The sequence below is a fragment of the Catharus ustulatus genome, chromosome 7 (assembly GCF_009819885.2).
Source record: "Catharus ustulatus isolate bCatUst1 chromosome 7, bCatUst1.pri.v2, whole genome shotgun sequence".
In the NCBI taxonomy this organism is placed as follows: Eukaryota; Metazoa; Chordata; class Aves; order Passeriformes; family Turdidae; genus Catharus; species Catharus ustulatus.
The window spans coordinates 20799418-20823838 of record NC_046227.1 but is presented as its reverse complement, the minus strand read 5'-3'; the positions used below and the strand labels follow the sequence as shown (position 1 = coordinate 20823838).

The window sequence follows — 24421 nt, the reverse complement described above, 5'->3', positions numbered from 1 at the left end:
TGTTAAATATTTTCAGGAGGCACCATTCATCCCTTACAATGATTCCAGGATTTGATCAAAAAAAAAAAAAAAAAAAAAAAAGCTTTCAAAGTACAAAATTGATACTGCTACTGCATGGGAACCTAAAATTATGTTACCTCTCTACTCACAGCATCAAAATATCACATAGCACACTTAAGCAAGAAGTTAACTCCACACAGAAAAATTACCTTGAGTAACCTAATTGCTGTCATCCAACAGGTCCTACTTTGTTCATCATCTGCACAGAGCTGTTTCAGGTCTCTGGTCCCTCCTGATTTGTTAGGCTAGAAGGCCACAGCACATTTTTTTAGCATTAAAGCATATCTTGAAGATAAAACCTGTTGAAATAAAAGCCACTAATTCTCCTATTTTATAATAGACAGCTGAGTATTGCTTTCAAAGCCTTAAAGAAACTTAAGCTTACCTAAAAAACTCTGTCTTGCTTTAATATGTATCAGAATAATAAGCTTGTACCTTAAAGCAGAATCCATAGCTTGTTGGTGCTCCAGAAATCTTTTTGCCTGTTAAAGACATGTACATATCACTATTGCTGAATTCACAGAAAAACTGCAGATGCCTTGGCTCCTAAAAAGAAAAGTAATGTAATACAGTTAGACTACTTTTAGCTAGCCTCTCCAGATAAGAAACTTGGAAGAGTACAGTAGTTATCCTGTTCCAAAACACAGTCTTACAAACTGCACTTTTAACCATGATACCATGAAATCTAAAAAGAAGCAACTCAATATTCATTTCATAATGCAAAGGGAAAAAAATCAAATCAAATCAGTTAGAGTTTACTCTTCCAGAGGGGGGAAAAACTCCAGACTACAAGTTATATAATTTCTGAGAAAACTTCCACTAAATTCAAGCAATAATAAAATTAGAGTAAAGGCAAGTTTTGAGAGCAGTATGCATTTCAAATATCAAAACAAAATAAATTTTCATAAATTGAAAAACAACATACTGTTATAATTATTGCCTGGTACCATTTCTAACCATTATCGTTACCCACTAAGGTTACAGTAATTTCACGACCATAAGGCGCACCGGACTATAAGGCGCACCCCCCGGGAGTCGGTAAATTTCGCAACTTTGCAGATCAGATAAGGCGCACCGGACTATAAGGCGCACTTTTTTTTTTTTTTTTTTTTTTTTTTTTTTTTAGCGAGGCTCCGCCCCCAGCTCCCCCCGCGCGGTTGCTGGCCAAGGCCCCGCCCCAACCCGGCAGCCATTGGCCCCCGGGCCTGCCTGTATCCGCCATTCCGTGCGGCGTCCCCGGGGCCGGAAAATGCCCGCCGCCGCTCCGTGCGGTGTCCCCGGGGCCGGAAAATGCCCGCCGCCGCTCCGTGTGGCGTCCCCGGGGCCGGAGAAAGCCCTCCGCCGCTCCGTGCGGCGTCCCCAGGGCCCCGCTGCTCCAGAGTTCCCTGGTGCTCCGGGTGCCCCCATGTCGGCGGGCTTGCCCCGCGCCGCCACTGCCCTGCCTCCCATCCCTCGCTCGGCTCGGCGCACTGCGGCCCCGTCGGCCCCTACTGGGCTGTGGCCCTGCTGCCTCCAGCACCGCAGCCCCGCTGGCTGCGCCTGCCCCTATCAGCTGTGGCGCCGCTGCCCCCAGCACTGTGGTCCCGTCGGCCCCTATCGGCCTGTGGCCCCGCTGCCGCCAGCACTGCAGCCCCGCTGGTTGCGCCTGCCCCTATCAGCTGTGGCGCCGCTGCCCCCAGCACTGTGGTCCCGTCGGCCCCTATCGGGCTGTGGCCCCGCTGCCGCCAGCACCGCAGCCCCGCTGGCTGCGCCTGCCCCTATCAGCTGTGGCGCCGCTGCCCCCAGCACTGTGGTCCCGTCGGCCCCTATCGGCCTGTGGCCCCGCTGCCGCCAGCACTGCAGCCCCGCTGGCTGCGCCTGCCCCTATCAGCTGTGGCGCCGCTGCCCCCAGCACTGTGGTCCCGTCGGCTCAGGCCGCTGCGCACAACAAAGTTACAAAGTAGTAACACCTCCCTGCCCGCGCTGCTCCCGGTACCTGGGGCACCCAGGGCCGCCCCCTGCCTTCCAGCCCGCACTGCTCCCCGTGCCCGGGGCTGCCCGGGGCCACGCCCCGCCTTCCATTCCACGCTGCTCCCTGTGCCCGGAGCCGCCGGGGCCACGCCCCGCCTTCCAGTCCACGCTGCTCCCTGTGCCTGGGGCTGCCCGGGGCCACGCCCCGCCTTCCAGTCCACGCTGCTCCCTGTGCCCGGAGCCGCCGGGGGCCGTCCCCCGCCTTCCAGTCCACGCTGCTCCCTGTGCCCGGAGCCGCCGGGGGCCGTCCCCCGCCTTCCAGTCCACGCTGCTCCCTGTGCCCGGAGCCGCCGGGGCCACGCCCCGCCTTCCAGCCCACGCTGCTCCCTGTGCCTGGGGCTGCCCAGGGCCACGCCCCGCCTTCCAGTCCACGCTGCTCCCCGTGCCCGGGGCTGCCCGGGGCCACGCCCCGCCTTCCAGTCCACGCTGCTCCCCGTGCCAGGGGCTGCCCGGGGCCACGCCCCGCCTTCCAGTCCACGCTGCTCCCCGTGCCCGGGGCTGCCCGGGGCCACGCCCCGCCTTCCAGTCCACGCTGCTCCCTGTGCCTGGGGCTGCCCGGGGCCACGCCCCGCCTTCCAGTCCACGCTGCTCCCTGTGCCCGGAGCCGCCGGGGCCACGCCCCGCCTTCCAGCCCACGCTGCTCCCTGTGCCCGGGGCTGCCCGGGGCCACGCCCCGCCTTCCAGTCCACGCTGCTCCCCGTGCCCGGGGCTGCCCGGGGCCACGCCCCGCCTTCCAGTCCACGCTGCTCCCCGTGCCAGGGGCTGCCCGGGGCCACGCCCCGCCTTCCAGTCCACGCTGCTCCCCGTGCCCTGGGCTGCCCGGGGCCACGCCCCGCCTTCCAGTCCACGCTGCTCCCTGTGCCTGGGGCTGCCCGGGGCCACGCCCCGCCTTCCAGTCCACGCTGCTCCCTGTGCCTGGGGCTGCCCGGGGCCACGCCCCGCCTTTCAGTCCACGCTGCTCCCTGTGCCCGGAGCCGCCGGGGGCCGTCCCCCGCCTTCCAGCCCGCACTGCTCCCCGTGCCCGGGGCTGCCCGGGGCCACGCCCCGCCTTCCAGTCCACGCTGCTCCCTGTGCCTGCGGCTGCCCAGGGCCACGCCCCGCCTTCCAGTCCACGCTGCTCCCTGTGCCCGGAGCCGCTGGGGGCCGTCCCCCGCCTTCCAGCCCGCATTGCTCCCTGTGCCCGGGGCTGCCCGGGGCCACGCCCCGCCTTCCAGTCCACGCTGCTCCCTGTGCCCGGAGCCGCCGGGGCCACGCCCCGCCTTCCAGCCCACACTGCTCCCCGTGCCCGGGGCTGCCCGGTGCCACGCCCCGCCTTCCAGCCGCGCTGCTCCCCATGCCTGGGGCTGCCCGGGGCCGCCCTCTGCCTTCCAGCCCGCGCTGCTCCCTGTGCCTGGGACTGCCCGCGGCTGCCCCACCATGGCTACTCGGCGCTCCCGCGGCGCCGCCCCCCCTCGCGGCTCTCACTTCCGGGGTGGAAAATTTTGCAACTTTGTAGATCAGATAAGGCGCACCGGACTATAAGGCGCACTTCCGGGTTTAGGGAAAAATTTTAGTCATAAGGGTGCGCCTTATAGTCGTGAAATTACTGTAATTATGTCAAGGAAGCAAACAAAATATTTGCTAAAGGATACAAATCAGCTCAATGAAAACTTTGGCAGGTAATTACAGAAAATCCAAAACATTAATAAACATTGGTTTGAGTAGTTTATGTAAAAGGTTTTTCAACTCCAATGTTTAATATGATAAGGCTTAAACTAACAACATCAAAAATTTGAACTACTAAAATGAAAAACTGTCCAGTGACAGATCTTGAGAATTCCCAAAGTTATCCTGTAAAAATTCTTACTTTATATAATTAATTACTATATCCACTTTTCACAACATCTGCTTATACTTCAGGAATTTAACTAATATGTGAAATTAATTTTAACAGGGTACTCTGTTATAGGAAATATTAACCAGAATGAAGCAAACGGATCAAGCAAAAAGAATCTGCAGTTTCTAAGACACCTTCCCAGTTTTGTATCTCCATATCTCTCTAGATTTTATCTATAATAACTAGATTTATTAATTTTTCATCTCTATAAATTTAATTATTTTGTTATAAATTTTGGCGGTTATTATTACAATAAATTATAAATACATACATATTTGCTCTGACTTCTCAGTTCTTGCTCTCTTTCTTATTTTTCCTCCCTTACCTTAGATGTACCTTTAGTGGAAAAATAAAGGCCAGATCTTCTCAAAAGAAAGTACAATTTTTTCCATGATTTTTTCCCCTGCTCCTTTGCATGCAAATAACCATGAATCTCAGGATATGTGCTGGAGCTAAGGAACATCTGAAAGAAAGTATCAGACATGCATTTTTCTTTTCCTCTGAAACCAGCTTTGTGTTTCATTAACATACACAGGGCTAAGGGGAATGACTCCTAAATACACTATCACACCACAATGATTCAGTTATGATTGCATCTAATCCCATTAACAGTACCTCTGATTTAAGGCATGCAAGAATGTTACACAACTCCAAGGTATGCTAAGCAAGTTACATATTTATATGGAACCATATGGTTTGAAATGAGAGCATTACTTCTGCAATATGTGAACTTCTGCAACTAAACCAGTGTAAGAAGTACTGATCCCATGCCTCAGACCCTATTTATATAAAACTGCTAATCAGTACTAACAACAGAAGAAAAAAATTATGTCCCTCCCCTCACCCACCATGTTAGAAACCAGAGAAATTAACTGACCTGAGTTAAAATTAATTCAGCAAACCACAACTCTGAATTACAAAACTGAAGGTCAGGCAGATATTAGCACTTTCAAAAGGAGGGAATAAAGGTGTCTGCTCCTGAAAAGTGCTTAAGGAGGAACTTTAGTTGAACCAAAACCAGAGAGACTGGGCCAGTCCCCAAGACAGTTCCTGCCTCTACTCAGGATATTCAGTGACTTCTCTTCAGCTACTTCATCAGACATTGTCAGAATGCAACACAGCTCTTATCTTGCTGAGTCTTAGATAGTTCTACTCAGTCTACAAAGTACCCACTAAAAATGAGCAGCCACGTCAACTTTACCCTAATTCCATGTAACGCATTCATTTTTATCACTCTTCTTCCAATAACACTACTCAGAACAATGATTAAACATATTAACCCAGAATTCTTCTTCAAGAAACCTTGCTCTAGGACTGGTCTGTGGTATCATAAATTCTGTCGAGGCTGAGGTATGGCACAAAGGATTTTCTGGTCGGTATCTGTAGTTTTCATTGCTGTATTTTTCCAGAGAATCTTATTTGAGGAGTGAAAAAACTGATTACAAGCAAGAGATGGACTGACTGGGCAGTACGGGGCTCCAGCAGAATGAAAAAGTGATTTTGGAAGCACACCAAGTTCTCTGGCCACTAAATAATACAGTCCAACCAAGATGTACAAGGTTTCTTTGGCTTTCATTGTTTTCCTGCCTTGCAGAGAGATGCATGACACTACCAGCTGCAGACCAACCTGAGCTGCTGTGAGTGCAGTAAAATGAGCAGGGCTCCACTGGCCAGGGCAGTGCCCCAGCCCACCACCAGGACTGCATTATGAGCAGCTTCACTGCTGTTCACCTGGACAGTTCAATTACAGTAAGCCTAGGTACATCTACCCAGCGTGCTGCTGGCACACAGCTGTGTGCAACTGCAGTTTAAGCTATTTTAGCCACGCTGAAGCAGATGGGTAGGTCTTGGAACATGATCCGGCTGTTAATCTTCCATTTTGCCATGTACTAACAGGTTCACAGGTGGGAAATATACAGGCTGAAGTGAGAAAGTATAAAAGCCATAAACAAAGTCAAATGAAAGCCTTAGGAAAATTGAAACAAGTCAATGTATGCAAAAACAAAAGAGCATCTTTTAGGCTTTAATGTCTCTGCTGAAACTAAAAGGAGTGGTTGGCTTCCTGCCTGCACAAGTGTCTTCCCCAGGATTTCTGCCATAAGAGCTTCAAACCAGAAATGCTGTCATGAAAAACACTTATCTTACTCAGCAGAACAAAGTGGAGGAGCAATACAATGCTAAGCTTCGACAGTCACTGTTGTACCCATGCTATCAATTAAAATAAAGTAGCAGTAATGCTCAGAAAAAGGCAATCTTAAATCCATCTTTTCCTTTTTACGACAGCTGAGGACTGTGTGAAAAAATAGAACATGAACAAGCTGTAGTCAAAACCATTAACTGTCAGAAGGATGAGCAGTAAAAATATTTCAGAGTGAGAACTGAATGTCTGTAATAAATGCCAAAAATGAATGATAGTAGAAAAGACAATTTCCTTGGGTTGTTTTTTTTTTGTTTCAGGTTGTTTTTTGTTGGGGGTTTTTTGTTGCTCTTTTGTTTTGCTGGGTTTTCTTTCAATGGAGGTACATACAAGTTTGTTATAGGAGGGAATAGATCCCTGTTCATGAAGACAAAAATAAGAAAAAACCTTAATACTGGAAGAAGAGGGGAGACCTAAATGATAGCATGCTGCAGACAGGGACTACCAGTCACACAATATGCACAAATAAACTCACACCCTCTTCCTCACAGTGAAACATGTACCCTGATAAGTAGAGTGGTGTCAAATGCCACCACATCTTTCAGACATTGATATAGCACTAAGGACTTGATTACCATTTGGTTAGCGGTAAATCAACTAATTTAAAACCAATCTGAAAATTAAACAAAGCAAATAAAAGTGTTTTGGTACCAAAAAAAAAAAAAAAACCCAACCCCTAAAGAAATAAACAAAATATAAAATCAATCAGAAAGTGAGAAAATAACAGAATGGGAAAAACATTGCACTGTCTCAGGTAAATATAATGATAGTGAAACATGCAGAAATCCTAGATGTCACTGGCACTCCTAACTATAAAACTTATTTGTCTACGTCTTCAACACTTTTAATGAAAGAATGGCTACAGTAGCAGAAATAACAATATCTGCTAAGGTGGATGCTTCTTGAGCATTTATGTAGTGCTTTGGGGAGTTAAAGAAGACATCATTATACTAAGACTTCGTGAATCATGCTGAATTTAATGACTGACTTCTTCAAAGATGTGATGACAGCTAACAATGGTCCAGACCAATACCACTGGGAATGAGCTGGATTTTTACCCTGAACCTGCTGATATATTTTGGTCCTGAATTTTGACTGAATTTCAGTCCACCTGAGAGGTCTAGACTGGGAGGCCAACAAAACCTAGAGTGGAAGACAGAGTAAGCAATGGAGAGATTTAAACAACATCCAGGAGATTGCCAAGAGACTGAAATTCAGTGCAGGTCTGTTTTAGTCTGAAGCCCGGAATGGCAGTCAGGTGAGAAAGTGGTTAGGGAAAGAGGGAATTGTTACAGCAGAGAGATTAAAGAAATGAAAGCTGGCTCCTAATAATGATATTTAAATCTTCATATTACATTCATTTTGGACATATTTTAAAACACCCAGTTTGCAAAAACAGCCTAAAGCAAATTCCAAATGACCCAGATTGCTACCACTAAGACATGCATACAGCATTGTGTCTCAGAGCAGCTGTACCCTGATCAATACAGTGACACATCTATTTCGTAGGCTAAAGATCTTCATGGCAGCAATTAAACCTCTCTCTTTGGTATATGCCAACATGCACTATATCCCAGACCTGGTACTTTTACTTAGCACATGCTAAATGGATAGAAGACATGAACTTCTCTTGTTTTCATGACTCTGTTCTACAAAGATGTTCTTATTCAAAATCATCATCCAAAATACTCACTCTTCCACTTCCAATGAGAGTTAAGAGAAATAGACCTTGAAAACATTTTACTTGCTTACAGCTCAATGGAGAAAAAAAAAAAAGTATCAGAAGTGATTTTTTAATCACTTGTAAGCACTGCATTGTCAAACTAATGTCTCTTTTGATACTTAACCAAGCACATCACAAATAATAATGCAGCCCATTAACTTGTCTTAATGAAAGTTTCCAAGGAAATAGTGACTCACTGTAAACAATTTATCCAACAGTTTCTGCTGAAATGTGCACAATGGATGCACAATCCACCAAGGCACTCTCTACTTTGTGCCTATTAAGTTTTATTTGATGAAATACAATTCAACATACAATGCAACACAAGATAGCAACAGAGGAGAGTTTGCAACACGTTTTTCAAGCTACCAAAATGGCAAGTAACTAGATACATTTAGAATTATTCTTAACCTTACCTACCAGCTTTGAACATACTCTACATCTCACAATACAGGTTTAAAGAAGTTCTGCACAAGAATATATGGCAAACAGTTGTCTTATAAAAGTCTTCATTTTTTTTAAACTACTAAATTACATCTGTGAGGAAAAAATATAAAGTTCTATTAACATAGGGGACAGAATTTTCTAAATTAAATGTTTATGCTAGACTGCAAAATCTGTGTTATGTAAATGGCAAAAGGAAAACAATTTTCATTAGATTTGCAGCACTTTTGAAATCAGAAAAATTTAATTTAGGTTTGTAAAAATTACTTACAAAATCTAGTATGTATCAAATTTAATTTGCGAATTTTTTTACTATATTTGTGATAATCTTAATATATTGATTAACATCCAATTTCATAAAGATATAGGAATGCTTTGAGAATTAGTTACTTAAAATGGTTTTCATAATCTGGTAGATACTAAGGTAGATTTTATCATATAGATCTTTTAAAAATTATAATTTCTGTTTCTTTTACTTCTGCCCTGAATATCCTGTGTTATTATATCGCCTTTCCAATCATTCATTATCCCCAAAACTCATGCATAGCGTTGTTGTATTAAGACTAGTGGAAGTTCTTCTTCTATTATTTAATTTTTCTAATGACAAGCAAACAAGAGTGATGTGTATGTTTCCACCTTTATTACTCATTTCTCCCCTCTTTGAAAGTAAGAGGATGATCCCTGATATGGTCATTCTCTATTATCATTTCATTATTCCCACTGTAAATTAGAATCTTGTGTTTGCTCAAAAGATGACTAACTCTGAGTGACCTACCATAATTTTTTTTGACAGCTAAAGTAGCCTCCAAGCTAACAAATCATACTAGTCAGTCTAAATTTTCTTCTTGTTAAGTTTAACTATTTAACTCTTTTTTTATATCTATTTGTGTAACATCATCTGTTCTTTGGTATTCTACCATAGCCGGCTGCTAAGTTTGTTCAGCACTCCACCTATTAATGGAAAAAGGGTATTTCACCTGAAATACCCAATAAAGGTATTTAATGTTTTCACTGTATTTTTTCTGTTTTGGTGCTTCTTGATTCTTAAAGGATGTCCAAGCTTCCAAGTGTGGACATATGATAGCTGCTTGGAAGGGACACAGAGTTTAATATCTCTTCAGGAAAAAAGTTATTAACCCTGTCTTCACTTATTCAAAATCTAGCAACAGATCCAACAGCAATAAGGAATTATGCTCACACAATACAGATAAATGGGAAATTCTGAGTTGTGCTGGTTCATCTTCATTCAAGGCTTACATACCTGTAATATCCCAGAGTGGCTTAGAGCTGCATTGGTCTCACTTGGAAAAGATATCATATGATCTGGAAAAAAGCTCTGTAACAACAAGAACTTGTATCAAAGTTCTGTAGAAATAAATATAAAACTTTCTCTTTTGTATATGCAATTTAGGTTCTCAATGCATTGCAAGACACTGAAGATTCTCTGATCCAATAATTTCAGCTTACCTTAATATCATCCCAAAATTTGGCACATGCTATATATTATTTGCTGAAAAACATAGAATTTTGAGAAAACATCGATAGTCTCTGGAAGAGGGTTTCAGACACCAATGCAAATCACATTGCTATATTTGGCGCCTAGTGTTGATTTTCTAGCAATAATTTCTGTTGCTGCTGACATGCAAGACTTGCCTGGGGATTCAATATGCTACAAAGTAAGGAGGCTATACACCAACACGTTGAAAAGTGTATTGTTTTCTGTTGTTTTCATTACACTAGAAAACCAGTAAAATATTCTGGAATAACTTCCAGTAACACCAAAAAAGTTGCCTCAGGTTTTTGTGTAATTTTCTATTTTATCTATTATACAAATTTACAAAAAAAATATCTGACTACATCAACATGGTGGAGTTAAAAGTCTACAGTTAAAATGCCAGTTTCATTATCAATGAAAGCTCAAGGGATAATCTATGGGATAGCCCTGCAGCTGCAGTGTTCAATACAGGCATGAAGATATGACCATCACAAATAATGTTTTCTCAAGGCCTGGACAAGTTTGAAGTTAATATTCCCTTGGCTACCCAACGTCCAGAAATTTCCATTTTTTAATTGAACTGCTGGTAGGGTTAATTTATATTAACTCATCATAACTTGCTACAGCTGGGACCAGAACACCCAGAAGAACTCTGCTTAGCTACAGCTGTTGAAGCTGGTGTAGCTGCCGTTCTCCACAACCACTTCCACTCACTGATTAAACAATACATAAGCTAAATTTTTGGAGGCACCAGACAGAAACTGATGCATAGAAAGTCCCACCTGAATATGAGGAAGAACTTCTTTACTACGTGGACCAGATTGCCAAGAAAGGTTGTGGAATAAGAACCCTCTGGATGCAATCCTGTGCCATGTGCTCTGGGATGACTCTGCTTGAGCAGATTCTGTGATCCTGTGAAAGCCTCTTTACTAACTGTAGACCATCTCAAGCTGAAAAATTTTTCACTGGTATAGTGATATCTCCATATATAGCACAAATCTATCATGATTTGTCCAGAGACACATAGGTCAATCAAACAAAAAAATTCCCAAAACTCTTATATTTTTTGTCATCTTTATATTTACCTTTTTATCCTTTTCACAGATAGATAATCTGAGTTCCCTCTCACTTTTTACCTTTTAAGCCCTCACACAATTTTTCTGTTTCTCCTTTTTACATCTGAAACAAGCTGGCTTTATAAGAGACAGCATTAGGACTTGTCCAAATACACCATGGAGCAACCAGATGGCAAATTCCTTCTGCTAGCCAGGGCTGCTTCCATGGCCTTTGCCATCAGCCAAGGTCTGAATCAGCAGCATTAACCTTTGGCAACATCCCTGAGTTACAAGATATCTCTGCTCTCTTTCCATTCCTTATGTACACTAACTTTGGCTTCACTTTCACTTACCCCTAATAGGTTATGGCTGCTCATGGCCTTTTGTGTCAGTTGTCATTTAGCTACAGCTGGGAGAAGCTGCAATTGGGCAGTGCTGGGCCAGAACATTCAATTTTCACTTCAACAATAAAATCATCTTTGCTACAGGTGCCCCTTCTCACACTGCTTCATTTTATATGTTGTCACTTGACGAAAAGTTCACTGAGTTGCAAAAATTTAATTTTGCTTTACGTCCGTGTGCAAATTTCAATACAATTAAACCCATTGCTGCTCCCATCACCTCCAAAAATAAAAAATTAACATGGATGCTTTACAACTGTAAGAAAGAGACCAGCCAATGATCACATGCACTACAATACATTCCTGTACTTCACATATTCCCTCTCAATTATTCCTTTTGACTCCTGTTACAATTAAAATTTTAAATTCTGACTACCTGTGTGCAACAAAAAAAGACTTTTTTTTTTTAGGAACAGTAACTGCACCATTTCACAGATACAATGTCAGGACTTACCAGTGGATTTTTAAAAAACTCATACTTTGCATAATTTTTTCTAAAATACAGTTTGGTTTCCTCTTCCATTACCCAATTTGACTGGACTTCCATCACTAATTCATGGTCTTCTATAGCTCTTCCTAGAAGAAAACCAAAAAAATTTAAAAGAAAATGCAAAAGCAAATATCAAGCTCATGGCTAGCAGAAGATAAAGAACTCTTATGATCTACAGATAAAGCAGAGCAAAGTTAAACATCCATTGAATTTAACTCATTCTTCACTGAATTTAACCGATTCTTGAGTCCAAAAAGACAAAGGTTAAGGATGCTATATGAAACTCCCACTTTGTAACCAGATTAAATGACGCAAATAAAACCATAAAGAAATTCGGAAAACAAAAATACCCCAAAAAAAATGAAAGGAAAGTAAGCATTTTAAGACTTTGTACAGGTTGTTCTACTCCAAAACACATTCTTCAGATGCAAGGGCAAAGAGACACTAAAGAACTGAAGCTCTTAGTTAAAAACAGCATTTTTTCCTTTCAGTTTTATAGAGAGAGAGTGCTCCTCTGAGATGACATTTAAAACTCTTAAATGCTTGGCATTGTGACATTTAAGAAAACACCATTTCCTCAAGACTTACTTCTTGGTTGAAAAATATGACATTGTGCATCACCCCAAAGGATGGGTAAAGGTGCTGATATTTCTTTATTTTTAAGGTGTCACAGCAAAAAATATTTTATAACTAAGTAAACTTACTTTTTTGCAGGAACTGAAACACTGAGTGCCCTCCAAAAAACAGCCCTGTCATCAAATCCCTAAATGGTGACATGAAAAAGCTGCCTTTCAGTTTAGGTAGATCATTTTTGTCTTCCAACTAGACTGGAGAGGTTCTACCTCCATTATCACTTTATTACTGCTATCTCCAACATGAGGAGCACCTGCTACACTCCACAACAGCCTCCTTAACTGTGGGGGTGGAAGTATTTAATGCACATGAATGATTTCATATTGGGGTACATGATAGAACACATTTCAAAAAGCCTCTTCTCTAGCCAGCAAGTGGGGAAAAAATTTAAATTATATAAAAAATAGAAACACAATGCACAGGTAGTGCTTTATGAGCCTTCTCAGCCTTCACAGACTACCTGAAAGAATGCAGAGTCAAATCAAAATGCAATTGTAAGACACTGATGATGTGCCTGGCCAAGGCACTACCCTCTACTCAAAGAAGAGGGTTCAACTGCAGACGCAAACAGAAAACTGTTTACAATCAGCACAAACATTTCTCAATAGAAAAGGAAAAATTTCTGGATCAAGATAGTACTTCCTTAACAAAGCAGGGCAGTTATGGAGAACTGTTGTGTTTTCAGAGCCTGCCCTGCTAAAGGGGAATTGCAGTGGAAGTATTGGACTCCCAGCACCAAGGTACTTGGTGGTAGGAATGGCATGGCATCATCCAAATTTAGGTACACTTCAGCTGCTTTCAGTGATCTTAGACATTATGAAAACTGTTCAAAAATGTATTTGAATTCAATATATTAGGATAAAAAGAACAGAAAGATACCAGAAAGACACAGTTCTGAAATATATTCATTTATAGAGCTGCAATAATAGCTGAACTTCAGATATTTGAAACAGAACCCCCATTACTGCAAAACCTGGGAAGTAGGGAGGAAGGCTGAGCTTCCTGGCTGACAAGGCACCAGCAGTGGGCTGGGTGCAGTGAGGACACAACCATCCTTAGTGCTCAACAATAGAGCTGTGCACCAAAGGGCATATATGTTTGGGAAAATTCAAATATAGAGAGCGTGGGTTTATGCTTTCCTTTAGGTGGGAATTTTGTTGAGTTTTTCTCCTTTTTAAATTTTCACAGCAGATACCTTCACACATCAATGAAGGCACAATCCAGTGATGTAATTAATGTCTGTCTTGATTAAAAGTAGAACACTGTGCTCAGCTCACTAAGATTCATGCAATTATATCTAATTCAGGAATATTCAGACAGCTGATAGATTTTAAAGAAAATGTTCACTAATTGATGGATGAATTATTAATCCACATCATCCTAGAGTTTACACACATACATTTGCTCACAGCACCTCTCTTTTCAATACCAATTCAGTTCCCTTATGAGATGAAAAAGACTTAAAAAAACTTTACACGGGTAAAACATACAACAATAACAAACAGAAAACAATCCCAAACTAACTCATCATTTGAAAAATATTTGTTCAAGCTACTTTTCCAGTGCTTAAGAATATACTTAAAGCAAGTGAAGATGAATTTGTTAACTCTTTCTAACAAAACCAGATCTAAACCAGCATCGCAAAAAAACCTCCACTATTCTTCAGCACTCAAAAAATATGTAGAGGATATCTCAAATTGTTCCTTTCCTTGGCCAGCAATGTTGAATTGCAAACCTCATCATCTAGGAAATTATTTTACTTTTAAAATGAAACATTCACCTTTTTCTAGAACTACATTGAAAGCAGTTGGAGCAATTATAAGACTGCGTGTTGAATGAATGTCTTCAGCAATTCTGAGAATATCAGAATATTAGGAAAATCAATTTCACCAATTATTTGATATTTAAAACTTCCAAGAAATCCTTCAGATTGAAGAAAACACACTAGTCAAAAAGTGTACTGTGCAAATACAGAAAGCTGGAGAATGAGTGCCACTATAGTTCTGGAATGGTTTCTCAAAGGTGTCTTCTTCAATAGTTACTACACTACTTGAACAGCAGCTACAATATAAAGCACAGAAAACACTTCTGCTGTTTATATAGTACTGTTTTCTAAAGCCATTTTTCTACCTCTTCTTCTATAGCAGTCATTTTCATCCTTAACCCAGATTTAACTGTGGCCTTACTCTGAGTTGGAAGCATCTTACAACTGATACATTGAGTGCAAAAGGTTACAAATATCTTTGAAATCTTATAAATCTTACAAAGCAAGAGAAGAAATTTGAAAAACGTTTGTGTCTGCCTTCATAGGATAAAGGAGTATAAAAGGGCAGAAAATAGTTTTAGCTTTTGTAGTTGATCCTTAAAATACACCTGCTAAACGTAATTGAGTCAGAGATGCACAGTCAAGTTTATTTTCAACAAATGCACAAGGCCGGATTCCCTAGTTGCATCCAGAGAAAGGGACTCTGACAACAGCTTTTAGCCTTATTTAAATATCTGGGAAGGGAAGGAGGGAGTGGCCAGGGAAAATGTTTGTGGGGGTGTTTGATTTTTGTTTGTGGTGTGTACATTTTTTTTTTAAATCAACAGCACTGAAGTTACCAGCTACCAGTGCAGTCTCTTTTGAGAAGTAAGAACTCCATGGAGTTTTCTATGTATTTTAGAATGCAGGAAGGCATCCAGAACATCCTCTTTTTCAAGCCACACTTTGCACTAGCAGATGGAACTGCCCTTGAAGTTGCAGAAGTACTACCTTTTTTAGCTCTAGTACAGTGCCAAAGTTCAAGAATAACATGGAAATTTTGAGTGATGTGAAATTATAAGCACATTTCTTTGGCATTTGTCTTCTAGTAGATTTTTCTAACATAATTTCCTATCAAGCGCATACACAATACACTACTGAAACACAGAGCTGCAAAAGCAAGTAAGATTGTCTAACTTGAGATTCAGTTCAATATTACATTCCAGCAGTGGGCTTCTAAACTCCTCTCTTTCTAAGGAAAGTCTTTCCTGTATTCTGCATTTTTTACATCTCTACAAACATCCCCTTTCTCCCTTCAATTAATTTGCCTTATGTTTTTAATACTGCAAAAGTACACCTATACACTTCAAAAAGGAACACAGATCAGACATTATATTTTGAAACCTTAGATTACACGTTTTGAACTGTAAAACAGAAAAGAGGAGTTTTACTGCACTAGAGGAACACTGATGATATGAAAGGATTTCAGAACATCTTGTTACCAGCAACTTAAAACACTACACATGGCATCGCTTCAACACAGCTCACTAGTCCTATGTGGAAGTTTAGAGGAATGGTTTTGTTTTTCTTTTAAAATAGTACTGTCCCAGAGTTCACCATAAATCAGCCAAACTGAAGGTAGTGAAGGAAAATACTGACAGCCCACTCTGATATTTTTTCTGAAAACTGAGTCCTATAGTAAAGATAAAGTAGCACTGTGTAACCTCTTTCTGTCCCTGATGTCAGATATTTCACACAGGTGTACTGGGAACAAACAAGATTTTATTTGCAATGAAAATAACCCAAGTCTTTCTAGAGATAAGCAGGAAATACCACCCATAAGAGAGGAAGAATTGACAGAGAAAAGAAATGTAGAGTAAGGAAGAATTTGCAGTAAGAACTTTAACTGTTACGGTCTTCCAAATCGTTCTTACAGATGCAGATCAAGCAGTGTGAAGCAAATGTGCCATGAAAAAAAATCCAGTTTATACCTACACTTTCAAAAATAATCAGAAGCAACAACCTCAAAAAGAAAAAATTCACACAAGATTTCCTATCATTTTGTTTCAAAGCCTTTCTACTAGAATTGTACTTCCATATGAAAATGAAAACCAAACACCTTATTTACCAACACATCATTGTATATTATTAGTCTTACCTAAACCTGTGTGGGTAAGTTGCTCAAAGAGAGTCCAGCTGTGGTCATCAACATAGTGGTTCTTCAATATCAAGAGCTGACACACATCCCTGGCTGTTATATCACTTGGTACTTCCAAAGCTCTGCTAGTATCATCTTCATTGTACACTTTGATTACCTGCAATAAATAAAAACTCTAAAATACCCATAAGTTTAATATTTGCTTAGGTTACTCCATATCTGTTTCTCTCTCAGCTTCATGACTGAGACAAGAATCCACACACAGAGAATGTAACACGAAAGACAGCCATTCCTCTGTAGTGCAATGGCAAAATTGAGAACAGAACAGCCAAACAAATCATATTCCACTTCTAAATTTGGCTGCTGGATACCTTGTCACAGGACAGTGCATTAGCTTTAAAAAAAAAAATAATAGAGAGATAAATAAATGCAGTGAAAATGTACATTCTTAAGTAAGCTGAAAAAGAAACCACAGTGCATAAACAGTGAAACTCAAGAACTCTGTGACTGCAGAACTGTAGAAAGATTTAATAAAGATGTTAGTTCAGAGAATGGCAATCAGACTCAAGATGCTCACAGTTCTGTAGACAATAAAACAGGAGATGTTACAGAGTGACTTCAAATTTTGACAAGCAAGAACTGGAGCTCTTGAACACACATCCTCAGTTTAAAGGGTGCCCAAGATGCTTTTAACTGACAAAATACTCCCCTCAGTTTATTGAATTTATCCATATTCATGAGAATGCAAGACAAAACTCTCCAGAAATTTATGCACAAAACCTAAATACCATTGTAAACCCCTCATTAAACAGCAAGATACAAGTTCTCACTTTAAAGACAAACAAGCCTGTTACTGTCAGTCATTCTTAACAGCTGCCTTGCCAAACACAGGTTCATTTCAAGCATCTAATCAACAAAATAGCAATGTATTATACCCTAACTTATCAAGGAAGCTCCCTCTCTAGTTTGTCCTGAAGTTGGTAGGAAATTGAGCAAGGAACTCCAACTGTATCTCCTGCCACCTGCATCTTCCCACCAACAGAAAAAAATCCAAAAATATTTTTTAAAAAAAAGAGTTCCTCTCACTCATGTTTTCCAAACATCAGATCAAGGAAAAAGGACTCCATTTGTAAACCACTCTGAGATTCTAAAGCATACTGATGACCTTACTCCTCTCCTAAACCCTGTTTTTCTCAGTGGAACTAAAGCGATACAGAAGTTTGGCTCCAAACTTAGCCTCTGCACATTAAATGAGCAGGAATCCATGATAATTTGCTTTAATATCACACTTAATAAATGTTGACAGGTCAAGAGTTCCACACAATACTCAACCACCCTTGCCACAACACCAATCTTCAGGACATGGCAAACATTAAATTGATACTCCTAAAGTGCTGGAAAAACCTCTCCCTGCTCATGAATCAACCACCTCAAAGCTGAGACTTTAAAGGGAAATAGGCAAACCTTGGAGAAAGAAGATGCAATGTTTCCACGGGCCTAAACTGCAGCCCAGTACTTCCATTTAATCCAAAAGACAAAAAGATCACATTGCTACTGAATTCAATACTGCCAAAGCAGCCATGGGGGATGGCAGTGGTTGGTTTTGAAGGTGTGTATGCTGAGGCAGTGTTCCCACTGCTAAGCAAGAGAGACCAGCAGCAATGCAGCCTGCTAGCAGCAGAGCCTGGTTCCACACACAGAGTCCCCCTCCAGTCACACAGAAATGATGTTTGGCAATTCAGGATAAACTAGCGTGAATTATTTAAATTCCTGCAATATTTACAATGATTCAAAGATGAAATCAAGAGATGGGTCTGGCAGGGTGCACTGTGAATGGGATGGAGGGCTGTAGGGGTGACCAGAGGAAACAATGTCCCACCACCTTAAAAGACATCCTGCTCTGGGCAGCACTGAAGGTCACGAACAGCTTCATTTGTCCAGCAAGTCTGTGTCAGGCTCAACCTAAAGAATTTTACAGGCTGAAATGCCAGAAAGGAGAGAGACAGCAGAGAAGGTGAAAGCAAAGGATAGAACTTAAGCAACTTTCCAAGTATTTACGATTGCTCTAAGTCCTTTCCAGCTGAAATATTCTATTCTGTTTCCTAATATTCTTGCAATAAAGCCAGGGTGGGAATTCATGTGAGCATGCAGGCTAGGGACTCTATGGCACAGAGCAGCAACTGCAGTTTTCCCCAGGCACTCATCAAGTTCAGTGATATGCTTATTTTACAGCAAGAGCACGTACAGTCCATGCTGAGGCTCTTGACGGATATTTTAACAGAAATTCTTTTTAAAAGGGTTAAGAGTCGCAGTGCAGATGACTTCACTCTTATTGCTAGAGAACCAGAAAAAGAGTTTTTAAAATGCTGGAGACAGCAACACAAGTCATGATAATGAGCTGCCTGTGGCCATTCAACTCAGGGAATGGGAAGCCTTGGAGGTGGCCTTGGACTACTGGCGCTCTGCTAAAGCAAAACAAAACAACAAAACAACAAAAAAACGGGAGAAAAAAAGCCAGTTTACATTCTCTGTGAGTACTCTCACTCAGCTTTCTCAGTACAGGGAAATAAATCCTTCTCAAGTCTAAGACAACATATCACCCCAGCTCACAGCTATGAGGGGGTACCTTATAAAACACAAATGCTGTGGCCTTTTTCTCTTCCTTGCAAGGGATTTGGATGCAGCAGGAGACAAGGGTCATCTAATAGACTCTCATCAACTTCTGTCACACATTTTGCTTGACAAATTGGTGTAAATCTCATCACAGAGTGACCTTTGAGGGTTTTTTTTAATTAGAAGTTGCTCAGTACGCACTTGGTGCTATGTTTGAAGCAAAGGCTCCTGTAAGATTGCTGGAAATGTACTTATTCCAAGGGGAGTGGATCAGATGAAAAAGGATAAATTTCAAATCTGATTTTTCCTTGGAAATACATTGGAATACTTCTCTTCCTACAAGTAGAGGATGCCTTGAGAATTAAACGGTGGTAGAGCTATGCTAAAAATGCAGCTATGCTGGCTTTCTGTAGAAATGAGTAAGCCTGAGTGATCACTTTATTTTTATTAGTGGTTCTCAGCATGTATTTGACTGGCCAGCCATCTCCATTTCCATTTTTTTCCCTGAAAAATTTGTCTGAGAAGTAGCACACAAGAAAAGAGCTGCTAAGGGAGAACAAGCTCTCATTACAGTTTTCATTACCCTACACTCTGAAACTTTGCTCCAAAGCAAGCTGTTTCACTTCCCTTGACTATACCTATTAGTAGGCAGAAAAAGTTGCCTCAGCATCACTGAAAACTTCTTTTCAGAGTAATTTATAAATACAAGGAGATTTTAGTTCTTCCCAAGGATAGAAAAAGAAACACCTCAATAGCTTCTATTTAAGTCACTGGAAGTAAGAAACAAGCAGCTCCAAGATCTTCCTATAAGAGGAAAACACCAGGCTCAACATGACAAGCATTGATCATTTTCACTGCCTATGGGAGCAGACAAAGAGGTACAGCATTGCTACATGTTCTCTTTCAGTTTTTCAATATACTAAAAATAAGCCAAGGTCCCAGAATTATGTTCAATGCATCTTTATCCCTCAAAAAATTACTCTTACAAGAAATGTTGCTTCAAAATGAAATATATTATTGTTTATTTTTCACTAATCAAATGAACTCAGAATGTAAAATAAATGTTGAAAAATACAATCAAATATTTAACAAAGGAAAATAAAAAGAAGACCCTAGTTTTTATACTAAAAAGTAACCAGAAGCAGCAAAACCATAGCAATGGTTTTAAAAGAATAAGTAAAAGAGCACATAAGGTAAGCAGTGTGGGAGGTGGGAGGAGCAAGAGAAGCAAAGCTGGACTCTACTCCCCCGAGTCTTCTTTCCCACTCAACCATCATCTCCACTACAATAATTAAATAATGTGTTCATAGACTTTTAAGAGAGGGTGTCCAAGTCTGATTCTTCAGAATCTTCATGCCATCTGTTTCGGAAGTTCCAATCTGCAGAAACAGCACAAACATATGCCCTGCACTGAGGAATTTAAAATTTCAAACCAAAGTCCTAACGTGTGAAAAAAGCCAGGTAGAACCCCTAGAAAAAGAACCACTAGCACACAGAGTCCATATTTAGGTGCCTACACCAATATGACCTGACATTTATATGATCCTTAACCCTTCTCTGTAGCCATCCACACAGTGGGTAGTCAGCATCTTTAAAAAAATATCAGGCCACTTTTATACGTAAAGATAAAAGCACCTAAAGTTAGCTTATGATTTCTAAAATTATTCTGCCCTCTCCCCAAATAAAACACTGCACATTTCTGTACTTACATTATAATTTCAGTCACATATTAGTTAAATGCAGAATTATTGTATGCAAAACCAGGCTTTGAAAAGTCTTACACTCCAGGGTGTCATACTTCTCCTGAAATGCTGGCCTGATACTCTGCTAACCCCTCTTTTTAGTGTTAACAATCAGGCTATTTGCCTGCAGCATTTGTTCTCCAACTCCCAACCCTGCTGCCTGCTAGACAAAATTTTTTGCTTATTGATATTGGCAAAGGGTAGAGGAATTTGGAGTGTATTTTAACTACAATGGAGGCGCTTGGAAACTTCTAGCATTTCGAATTGGTTTATGACTTCTAGCAATGGTTTGTCTTGGTTTTAGTGAGAATCTGCAAAATTCTGCATCTATAAAAGTATTTAAGAGGTTAAATCAAAAATGTTGTTAGAAACAAACAGTTTGTTAGTAAAGTTTACTGTCTTTATCAACTGTGAATGCAAGACTTTCTCTTTAAATATCCCAGTATACAGTTATAATGTCAGCTTCCAATATTTCCTCCAAAGGGAAGATTTCCTGGCCAAAAAGATTCATGCAGTTTCCAGAAATCTACATCTGTCACTAAAACAAGGTGCTTATAATGTCTACCTGTACACATCCTTGCTTCTCATTTGGAACACAGAATAGCTTCAGAAGGCAGAAGGAACACTGCTCCTATATTCTGTTTTGCGATGAAACCAAAGTTTCAAAGGAAGAGCGAAGGAAGAGCAAAGGAAGAGCAAAGTCTAGGAAAATTGTCTACCTTTCCTTCCACAACCTAGAAAAATCTCATACTTTTTCCATAATCTAACCTTTTTTAAAATGACATTTCAAAGAGCAAAAACAACGTTAATTTCCAGCCTTTATTCCAATGTAAGACAATGGATAAGGTCAGTTTCTCTAGCAATTAATAAATTTGTTGCCTCAAAACATAAAGAGTTTTTTAAGCCCTAAATATTATTTTATAAGGTATTAAAAAACTTGTTAAATTTCATGCTATCAGTATGCATATATTATCAATTAAAATTTCTACTTATTTTCTGTAATAATCTTTTGTGGCACTATATTTACTGTGGCACTATGGCAACTGTCTGTATTTCGCAGCCCACAGAACCACTCCCCTCCTTCAGACTCCTGATACAAACTCCATGCCCTACCTAATCCAACCACTCCTGACCATCCCTGGAATGAAAAAATTACACCAAAAATAGAAACTGAATAGCAATGCAAAGAAGTAGTAAAAAAAATACTTTCTATTACCTATAGGCAAAAAGGTCCAATTCTTACTTTTAAAAGTGGCTTATTTACCACTTGACTTTGGGCAAGTCGGCGTTAGCACCTCAGTTTCACTTTTTACAACATGGGGCAGGGGAAGTGAATGATTTCTGTACAGATTGAACTCATTAAGATTGGTAAAGCACTTACACCTCCTCATAGGACTTCTACTTCAGATGTGTAAATATGTTGTATTATAAAAAGGCATGTTCAATTATGCAAATTGTAACAGGCTATGGGTAAAAACATACCAGCAAAATTCTTTCAAACAAAGGTTATGACAATCACATCATTATACTGGCTGGAAAAAATGGCAGAATGAGGATAATATGACATGCAATCATGGCAAAGACAACGTCAGTAAAACTGAAGAGAAACAATTTGAAAGACAGGACAGGGAAGCTAAAATACAAATATCATTATTTAATCCTGAATTTGATACATTCAGTTTTACAATATTGGTCAACAGAAACAAAATAAAGTCATAAATAGTAATAAAATAGTTACAGAAGATTTCATTTCCCTGTATAAAACTGAACAAAAAAGTAAAGCCTGGAGAAAGCCACTGCCACATTTTGGACAATTAACTCATAGTACAACTACTTTTAGAGGCAAAAATGAGATTCTTGTAAACTACATTATAATTAGATGACACTTGGCCCAAAATATTACAATTATTGCAGAATTAAATAGCAACAGCAACACTGTTCAACTCCCTGTAAGTAGGAATGGCAGTAATATATAAACTAAAAGTTAAAGATTTATAACCATCAATAGTCATTACCTCATAGGACCAAATCAGGAGTGAGAAATACAAAGGGATCTACAGAGGTAAAATCCACAATAAACTCCTTAAAAAGAATATATGTACATTATTTATAAGGAAAGGTAGGGGTAGATCAAACAATTTATTTAAATAGAGACTCTCAAGTTAATCTACCTTACAAAAAAAAAATTTAAAACTATGGAGATTCCAAACAAAGACAGTGAAAGAGATACTTCAAATACAACTGTTAAGACGTGTGTCAATAACTAGAAAGTTGTGAGGAAATTTAAATGAGCAAAAATTTCAAATACTACACTTCCATGGAACAGCAGAAATGAAAGAAAATTAGCAGACTTGCCAAATGATTAAGCTGTCAAAGGAGCACTTACACAAGATAAACACACCCAGAGAAGCTAAATCATTTACCTGCATTAATCATTTACAATAGATATGGAAGAATAGGTTCCCAGATTTAGTCTTTATAGGTGAAATAAAATTGTCAGTTTAAGTGAAGGGAACACGGGAAATAAAAACGCAAATACCTAACAGGAGTCTAGCATTTAAAGAAACTTAAATGGTAAACCTTAGCATATCCTAGCACCAGTAGAAATAGAGGCTTAGGCTCTATCTATCACTTCATTTGATGTGCACTGAGTACAAAGTTCTGCTCAGACCTGAAAAAGTAGAAAAGCCCAAGGGTTATTGCAGCACATTAACTTTGGGGTATTGCTTTGTAAATTTGTGAATCACCAGTGACCAGCATCAGGCAGCTAAGAAAGAATCTACTAACATTACCTAAATCTGTCTCTTCCTAGAAGAAAACTTAAAAAATTTATGAAAACTTTTCTCCATCTTGTTCATAGCAATTCCTGGAGTGATTTAGAGTAATCATCATAATTCTGAAAAATCTCAGTGGGGTAATGCAGTTTACACTGACTGGTATCAACAACCTTTCCCAAGTCCTTTAAAATAAAAGCCATAATGAAAAATAAACAATTATGAAGAATGAGACTACAAAATAAGACAAATTTGGAATGCACAGCTCATTGTTAGAATAACTGTCTGTAGTCAAGTAATTTCAGGCTCTTACTCATATTAACCCTTAAATCAGAATAGAAGAACCATGTCGTACCAGTCATGATAAAAATAAGTCTTAGTTATTTTTTATTAAAATATTATTAATGCTAACTTAATGCATTAACAATTGACACAAGGCTATTTGCAAAACTTCTTTGTGCTGGGAAAGGTAAATGGCTCCCTATTCCTGTCCCCTTAAGACTACCACTTAAAGAGAGCTAATCCAACATAGGCCCCTTCTCAACTCCAGTGCACAGTATGCACGGCTTTCCAGTTAAGCTAAACCCAACACGTGGATCATTAGGAAGGCAAGGGAGTTTTACACCTTCCTGGCCACTAAAAATAAATTAATTAATGGTGAAATTTCCAGGACACTTGGGTAAAATTCTTTATGCAAGGGAAAGTAATTTCAAAACTCAGTTGAGACCATAACGTAATCCAACCACTGAGTAAGCTACACAGGCTATTCTCCCTTAAGTCAAGCATCACCACTTCTCAGTGTTGGAATAACAATGCTCTTCCATAGAGCTCAGCTTAAACAGTCTGCCCAACACAGTTCAGTTGTTTAGTCTGGATGTACGTGCTTTATGGTCCATTATTTTCACCCAGAGCTTCCTTATTATTTCTCATGAAATCCACAGAGGATTGCTAAAATAACCAGCAAGGTACAAAAAGACTTGGTAATGGTTAGGAGTTGTTACCCTCA

At 40.4% G+C, this 24421-nt stretch overlaps 1 protein-coding gene across 1 annotated transcript in view; it reads right to left on the bottom strand.

The window, feature by feature from the left end:
• Nucleotides 1-24421, bottom strand: part of GRB14 (growth factor receptor bound protein 14) — a 47173-nt gene that overhangs the window by 11870 nt on the left and 10882 nt on the right. Inside the window, exons 2-7 of the mRNA XM_033065358.1 lie at nt 16287-16443; nt 11716-11837; nt 9572-9646; nt 4272-4409; nt 496-606; nt 210-305 (exon numbers count right to left, since the gene is read on the bottom strand). Of these exons, the coding sequence (XP_032921249.1) occupies nt 210-305; nt 496-606; nt 4272-4409; nt 9572-9646; nt 11716-11837; nt 16287-16443 (699 nt within the window). The remainder of the gene's footprint in view (nt 1-209; nt 306-495; nt 607-4271; nt 4410-9571; nt 9647-11715; nt 11838-16286; nt 16444-24421) is intronic.